General features: G+C 47.8%; 1 protein-coding gene across 2 annotated transcripts in view; it reads left to right on the forward strand.

Annotated features, from left to right (window-relative positions):
• FAM107A (family with sequence similarity 107 member A) overlaps positions 1-6,121 on the forward strand; it is a 28,887-nt gene extending 22,766 nt beyond the window's left edge. For both annotated transcript variants that reach the window (XM_032120455.1, XM_032120456.1), the window contains 2 exons: positions 1,441-1,597; positions 2,750-6,121. In XM_032120455.1, coding sequence (XP_031976346.1) covers positions 1,441-1,597; positions 2,750-2,857 — 265 coding nt within the window. In that variant the 3' untranslated portion in view covers positions 2,858-6,121. The remainder of the gene's footprint in view (positions 1-1,440; positions 1,598-2,749) is intronic.
• The last annotated feature ends 2,569 nt before the right edge of the window (positions 6,122-8,690 follow it).

Genomic DNA, 8,690 nt, shown 5'->3' on the forward strand with positions numbered 1-8,690 from the left:
GCACTAACAACACAGGCTGATTAAATCAAAGAATAGCAACAGATCTGCAGGCAACATTGCAAGTTGTGTCTCCAGGAAGCCAAGGCAGGTTTTCCTTCTCTCAAGCCTTGGGAAAAGTAATTTTGCAGCATCCAAGTTATTCCTGCCTTCAAAAACCACCATGAAAGCTCTGGGGCCAAGGCTATGGCTGCCTTCACTAATGTTGCTGTGAACTTTGTCCTGTCATAAAAAAAGAAATTACAATGGGAATTATCATTAAAAGTGGTACTGGAAGGGTGCAAGCACTGGGCCGCAGGCAAGCTGTGACAGTGCAGAGGTTTGCTGTATCTGGAGAGGATGGTTCCTCTCTCCTCCCTGCCAGTTCAGCTTCTCGTGATATGAGTTACCACCTCAGCACCTGCCACCCTGCCAAGAAATCCATAGCCCATAGGGTTTGATACCTCTACTTTCAAATAACCTTGGCCAAAACCAACCAGCCTTTGGTCAACAGATACTTCCTGGTGCTGAGGAGGAGCTTTACATTAACAGCACTCCGCAACCCCCTGCACCCTGGGCAAGCCCTTAGCACAGGCATGGGGAGGTCCCCTCCTCTCTCAACACAGACCTGTGCCCACAGGAACACCAAACACCACCCAAAACTACTCTCATAACTGTTTCAGGTATGGCAATATCCACAGTGTGAAGTTTCTGAAATTTGTTCAGGGAATGCCTTCCACCTTTTTACCACACATTTATGCCTTGCCTTCATGGCCCTGCTGTGTCTCCTTTCCTGTGATCCCACCCCTCCCAGAACAGGGGTTGGGATGCATCAGGTGGCCAAAGGGGAGTCAGGCACCTGTGCCATCAGCAAGCCCTCCAGCTTCCAGGAGAAAAGGACAGTTCATTTCAGCCTCTTGATCCAAACTATCCATATCAGCAGGGGCGTCGTCTGCCCTCAGCTCCGAAGCAAAGCTTCAGATGAAGCAAAGCTTCAAAGCTTCAGATGGGATGCGCGGGGAGGGAAGGAGCTGCCAGGACAATTACTGCAGCCCAATGACTACCCCTGCTGGTGGGAAAAAAATCGTCATTATTGCACATGTTATCGACGCCGCTGAATCTACACCTGACACCGTTAAAACCAGTAACAGCAGGAGCCTACGGAAGGTCTCGTTTTCACAGCCGACACAGAAAGCTGTGGTACCCCAGTGCAATGGGATCAGCAGAACTTCCAGCACCACACGTGCCATACACGAACAGCAGGCCACCCCTAGCAGGCAGCCCGAGGCACCATCAAATACCCTCAAACCTTGTGGATGGATTTGTGGGTCAGGGCTGGTTCGTGGATCAGCTCTCCCGTGTTTTCATTTAGGACCAAGACAATTTTTGGGGTTGCCAGGCTGGCAGTGGTTATACCTCAGGTATAGATGCTCTGGCCCTCATTTATCTGCTTTTTATCCACAGAGGTTTGGGCGTGGAGAGCAAGCCAGAGCTGCAGCGAGTGCTTGAGCACCGACGGCGAGACCTGCTCATCAAACAGAAGAAGGAAGAGGAAGAGGCAAAGAAATTGCAGTCTCCTTTTGAAAAAGAGCTATTAAAGAGGCACCAGAGGCTGGATCAGGTAGAACTGAGCTTTCAGCCACCCTTGGGTTATCCTAACTACCCCGACATATGGCAGAGGGGAGATGGGCAGGCTGAGGCTCAACCCAAGGTATAGCACTGCTACCCCTCCATAAAACAGGAGCCAAAATACATCCTCCCCTGCTGCCCCACACAGCTGCAGCACTCTCATCCTCACAGTGGGATCCACCATGTTTGTACCACTTCGCCCAGGACTCCCACTACACACCACTGCCCTGGGTCTCCTCTGGGTCCCACACAGTGTCTGTGGGGCATTTTTTTCCCAGTTCAAAGAACCCTAAACTGCATGGGGGCTGTTGCAGCACCCACCACAGGAGGGCTCAGGATCCTGCAGTGTAGGGTGAGAGGCTGCAGAAGTGCTGGAAGAAACATTGCTGCAATCTCACCCAAACTGCTTTGGGGAACATTTCCTGTACCCTGGCCAAAATTCTGCCTGGGGAAAGCGATATTCACTGTGCACTTGACAGCAGCACAGCCATGCCATAGGTGGTCTGTGCCTGCCCTCTTACCCAAACCAGTGCAAGCAGTGAGCAGGCTAATTACCAGTGAGAATAAAGTCATTGCCTCTCCTACTTGCCCGTATTTGCACTGCAAATGGATGAAACCAGTTTTTTTAATTAACAACACAACAACAATGTCCATCAAGCTGAGATCACTTGAAAATCAAAGCCTGAAACTCTCAGAGAACAAGGAATATGAAACAAGGTGGTTTATGGAAGATCCATAAAGACTTCACATATAGAAGTAAGGCAGTACAGTTACATTCCTCACTTTAGACAATACCTAATGGTGAGAGCTTTCCCAGGCTCACAGGCCTCCTTTGCTGGGAAGGATTCAAACCTTTTCCTCCCTCTCCCATACCAGGTCTGAAGTGAAGCCCTACCCCGCTTTTTTGATGGAGATGTTCCTCCCTGGAGGAAAGAAAAAATTAATGTTTGAACAGGACAGAAGGAGAGACTAAGGGTGAACATAGGTCTGATGTGATGGCTTGTCAAAAGAGAGCCACCACATGTGCACTACACACTCATTCAGCTTTCAATAATAACTGGACCCAGCAATAATGAAGCCTCCTGTTTTAACATAGCTGATGCCCTTTTGTCCTTTCATGTGCACAATGAAATCTTTCTTACAGCTGGAGAAAGAGCAGGAGAAGCAGGAAGACCATGCACCAGAATTCATTAAAGTCAAGGAAAACCTGAGAAGAACATCAACCGTGACAGGAGACGAGAAAGCAGCATAGCTTCTGCCAAAACCCATCAGGATCCTACCAAGGCCAGCGCCACCACCCTCACTGAAATCTCTGTACATGGTGGACATTCCCAGCCATGCCACCGGGGCTACTTGCGGTTATTAACACTTGCTCCAGTAGAAGGCACAGAAAAGGTTTTCCCAGACCAGGAGGGAATCACTGTGGAAAAAGTGCAGTATTCACCAAAGTACTCACACAAGTGGATGCAGAGAGAATGGTGTAATTTTCCCCCCAGATTGTGGGTGCACACTAATCACCAGCTAACTCTTGGTTAACTCTAGAGACACAAAAAATATTTAAGACAGGGAAGTCTGTGTAGGAACAGTTTGGAGGACTCCTGCTTCTTCCTGGAGGCAGGTTTGCCAGGCACAAGGGGACAAGAGGGCAGCTGCAGCTCTGGAGAGCCTCCTAGAAACCTGGTAACTAAAAGGGACAACCTGTGTATTACTGAGAACAGCCCAGGTGACCCTAATGGCTTTCCCAAGGGTCACTGGCTTTGCACCAGTGTGCCAGTCAAGCCTGGCTGAGGCTGTGTGTCTTGGCAGCACACCTGTACTATCAGAAAAACTAACCTCTGTGTGCCCTTACCAGTACAGCACAGGCAGGTGCAGCTATACTTCATAAGCATCTTTAAACTTATCTTTCATCTTTCAACATCTTTCAACATTTGAAAGTGGCTTTTTAGGCAGTTCTGTGCTCAGGCAGAAAATACATTGGGCTGTTCGATCAATACCCCAAGTGGAAGGCAAATGCTCTGTGCAGAAAGCAAAGGCTGCGTGTTCCCAGCATGGGTGTCCATGGAAGCATGCAGTGACCAGGCAGCAGATCCCTGTGGATGCAGCAGACAGACAAACTGCTTCTTGGCCCTGCACTACTAAGCTTCATCCCCTCGCCCAGGAGCTGGACATGTCCTATCATAGGGACCCACAAGAAATGTCCTGTGATGGAGAGGGGGTGATGTGGTCATGTCCCACCACTGCCAGGCTGTCCTGTTAACCACCCTGCACGCAGCTGGTGCCTGTAGGCACCAGGGGTTACAGGGCATGTAGGTCCTAATGCAAAACTACTTGTCACTGCTTCTCATCCCCTTTTCCAGAGGTCAGATCTGCCTCATTGCAGTTGCCACATTGCAAAGCTAAAACTCTTCTTGCTGCTGGTATAGCCAAGCTGAGGTGGATGGTGCATTTGCACCATGTATGGACAGAGCCTGTCACATTCAGGGGGCACCCATGCCCTGGGATATCCACATCCAGAACTAGAAGTGTGTTTTCAGGAATATCTCAGCTTCTTGCTTCTCACATCAACCCTGATAAAAAGCCTGAACAGCATAACTCACCAACTGCCTTTGGACACTGGCTCTTGAACGGCCTCAGTGGACCTCCTCAGCTGGGCAGGTAATACCTGGTTAATCAACATTTACTATTCACATCTTCAGTGGATCTATATGTAACTTAAGGGAAACTGGGCATTTATACATATTTATTAAAAAGTTACTAATCCATTCTCTAGTCTCCTGGTCCAGTGGGATGTTTCATTTCAGAGGGCTGTTGCTTGACCTGGCAGCTTGAGTAAAATATCTGAGCCACATCACAGGTCAAGAGCAGTGATACAGGTATAGAGCTCCTGTGACAGACTGGACTATAAAGGCCCTTAACTCAGCTTCAGTCCTTGAGCACCCCATCTCATGGCACTGCCTTTGCTGTAGTTTTTAAGGCCTTTGCTCATATGCTTATTCTAAACATGATTTTATTTCAGAAATCCAGTGCATATTGTCACTATGGGTCAAACAAGATTTGAAAGGATCTATTATGTTATTTACAACTGTGAAGCTTTTTATACAGGTTATGATTAAAACCATAAGGAAGAAGCAGCATCCAGTATTTTTTCACGGGGAAAAAAAAGCCAAATTTCTCCAAGGATAAAAAGGTGTTGCTAAGGGTGCTTGTATATAGCTGTAACGAATCCTGCATGATACTCCATAGATAACATCGGTGTAAGTAACAAGCCAGAATTACTGTGCTGAGGTTTTGTGAGGAGTTATAGCACAGATTAAGTAACCTTGATCAAAGAGCTCAAAAAAATTCAGCAAATTAATTTGTAATTTTGCCACAGATGGAAATGCACTCCAGGAGAGGCAATCTGTCGCTCCATATGCACCAATGAAATCAGTGTTATCAGCTCACCCAGGCTGGGACAGGGGCATTTATGCAAGTCCTTGGGTGGGAGCCATCCAGTAAGGTCAGCAATGAAGAGGCAGAAAGGATTTTGCTGCTCTTCCGAAGTATTCAAATATTACCTGGAGGGCAAAAATAAATCAAGGTGTCTCCCTTTGATGCAGTGTCCACGAAGCAAAGAGAGGGGCTGCACCCAACACGGTCCATTGTGGCTAAGGGGTGTCTGGGTCATTTCCAGCAGGTGTCCCGAAGGGCAAGGGAGGGCCAGGTCACGCTGTCCTAATTCAGTCGGGGCTAGTAGAGTGACAGCAAATCCTTCCAGCAGTGGAGAGACAGCAGAAAGCCCCGACCCAGCTGCCGACCCCGACCCAGCCCCACGGGCTGTGAGCTGGGACCCGCCAGCAGGGGCAGCCAGCGCAGGCAGCATCCTGGGGCACACAGCAGGGCACACAGAGCTTCAACCCTGACCAGAGCTCCAGGCTCCACCCCTCGGAGATGGTACATGGGAAATGATCCTTCTATTGTTGAAGTATTGGCTTAAACATCACAGCATTTTCCAGCACAGCTCTTCTCACCCTTCTGAACTGCTAACCCCCCGCTGGGCTCAGACACAGAGCCCGTACAACTTTCATTGATGCTCTTGTGCTTCATGGAACAGCAGTGAGGAGGTGGCACCCTAAAAAAAATCAGTGTAGGCATCACCAGGAAGATTTTGGGGTATCTTTGTGTCTCTATTTCTTTTGCATTAATTTTTTTCCTATGCCCCTAAAGCACATTCCTGAATAAAACTGGTGTATCCAGAAGACACAGATTATCAGAGTATTGATGGAAGACAATTTTTTGCACTGTGTATGTTGCTTATATGTGGTATATAGTCTGTATTCTGTGTTGGTGCTTATACATTTATATAAAACTATATGTCATGCACCTCTACTGAATTAACTCACAGTTTAATGTGGACACTTCTGAAGAAATAAACTAAATTATGATTGCATATTTTGCTCTTTTCCACAAGGAACTGAAAAAGCTCCAAGGATACAAACAGACAACAGCCAAATAAACTGAATGAACATAAAAACCAGTGAAGTCTGACACCAATTCCTTTCTAATGTTGTGTTAACTCGCTCACCAATGAGCTCTTTTCATCATCTGCCCCCAATACTGCAACCAGTGCTTATCCCCAGACATCATCTCAATTTGATGAAATTATAAGGGCACACAAATTGTGAATCAGTCTTTGTGCGCTGAAACTTCCAATCTGATTTCTAACTGACTGTGGATGCCCACCTGCCTGGCAGGGTAAAATCCACACAAAGCCAAGGAAACACATCCTTGGTTTTAATTTAAAAACACATTTTTGAACTGACAAGTAATCCTCACACCAACGAGCCTATTTCATTATTTTTAAACCTTTTTAAAGTTGCTTTAATATGAACCAAAGACTACAAATTTAGTAGATAAGAAAAAGAGATGATGCTTCACATGTGCAGGTCACACATACCATGGTTCCTGAGAGCCAGGACTAAAACTGAATGCAGTGAAGCAAATGAAAAGGACTTCTCTGTCACATTAGCAATATCTTTATCAGCACAGATGCCAACATCCGACTCAGAACAAGGCAGAGGTGGTGCTTGGATGCGTTTCTCTGACAACAGGTATCTGCTGGGGTTGCCACACTGAGAGGTATGTGGTGTTCCTGACCCTCCACACCCTGTGGCACTGGTGTGCCAGTCAGCTCCTCACTGGGGGTGAGATCTCATTTGCTTAACCTGTTCTTCAGGTCAGGTTTCCAAAACATCGTCCCACCTCTTTGATGCTTGTAATAACAGCTCCCTTGCTACCCTACCATGGCAGGTTGTGTAGTTCATTCCCTGGCATAAACCTTCCAAAGGGACAAATCTTCTCTAGGCCTTTGGTTAGACATGAGACATGGGCACTCACACAGGGCTTTGTATAATGCTTTATCAACCTTTCGTAGCCCCAAGCAGCAAGGTTTCAATGGGCTGTGCCCCAAAACTCCTTACTGTGATCACACACCTCCTTCCATGCATGGATGCCAATGGTAGTCATTCATTGTGACAGTTCCTCTTCTGTGGAAGAGAGTAAGAACCAATCACTTCTGCTCTTTAAAGATAGTAACCTTTTAGCTATGCTCAAACTGCTCCATTGCCTGGAATTTCTCTTACTGCCAGAGTTTTCAATACCAGCTTTGCTCTTTATCCAGGTCATGCTGAGATCTCTTCTCCTATGCACTCACTCCTGAAGTGCTCCTAGATAATTTGCTGCAGTGAAATTTCCTGTCAAGGAACACTTACATTTTACTGCCTGATTTACTCCTCATGACTGCCTCAGAAATGGCAAGTTCTGGTTTTCTTCCTCAAGCCAGTGGTACCCTCAGACTGGCCCTGGCTGAACACTCCTTCTCGGGAATTTGCCTCTGCCTATCCTATGTATTTCTCCATACTTAGATCATTTCCCAAAATGACCTAAAACTGCCACAGACTGAACGGTTTTGTGTTGATGAAAGCATTATATGAAGCCTTGAATTTGCCACGATACTGGCAAGATCCAGCCTAATTAAAATGGTCAAAAATGCAAAATTATCAGCACCATAATAATGAGGGTGTGTTCCAACACACCATGACCATGACCAGGTGCTCTTGTGGGTTTTGTTGGTTCTCATCACAGCCCATGAGATCTCTGGGTATCCACAGGCACTTGGAGACCAGCTGGGTGTGCAGCTCCGGTGGCTCTCCAGCTCAGATCTCACTAACACAGACTGGCAATGACCTACTCAGGCAGCACCTGAGCCTGCCCAAATATAAATCTGCATGAACATCAGGTTGCAAAGAGATTCAGGGACAGGCTTTTTCCAGTCTGTCATCCCTCACCCTCCCTTCAGGAGAGCCAGACTCACTCGCTGAATTGCAAACAGCATTCAAGAAGCACAAGGCCAAGCACTTCTGACTCCAGAAGAAGGAAATGTAAGAGCAAATGGAGAAATCCCATGGAGCGCTTCAAAAAGATGTACTGCCTCCCAAGCACTCATGACCCCGAGTCACTGTGGGATGTGATGCTGTGCAGTACGGACCAGAACATGGCACATCCATAGGACACCCTGTCGCTCTGGGAGTGTGATGGAGCACAAGGCATCTTTAATCTACCAGTGATCCCTAACACACCTTCCACTGCCCGTGAACCACTCACTGCATTGCAGTCGCCTGCTCTCATTGACTGCTGCTCCTCGTGGCTGCCGGGCTTGGTTCAACAAGGCTTAAAATTAGCGTTACCCAAAACTACATCCAATTTCCCAAACTTTGCTTAACTTCCCACGTTAAAGCAAGCCTTCCGTAATGTGAACCCCACGCGTTCCACCTCATTCCCTGACAAAGCAGTTTCCACCGTAGGTCTGCAGCGGCAGCACAGACCCATCGATGAGCTGTGGGCAGGGGGAATCCTCTGCTGGATTCCTCTCCCGTCAGGCTCATCCTGCTGTAGCTGGGGTGAGCAGGGTGTGGGGGGTGTGAGCTCCCATCTCCTGCCCACGGGGCACCAGCAGGGACAGATTCAGGACCGCCGGAGATGAGGGCAGCTCATGCCCCGTGTCAGGCTCCCTCGCCCCCCGGCACAGCCCCGCATTGCAGACCTGC

The sequence above is a fragment of the Corvus moneduloides genome, chromosome 11 (genome assembly GCF_009650955.1).
Source record: "Corvus moneduloides isolate bCorMon1 chromosome 11, bCorMon1.pri, whole genome shotgun sequence".
In the NCBI taxonomy this organism is placed as follows: domain Eukaryota; kingdom Metazoa; phylum Chordata; class Aves; order Passeriformes; family Corvidae; genus Corvus; species Corvus moneduloides.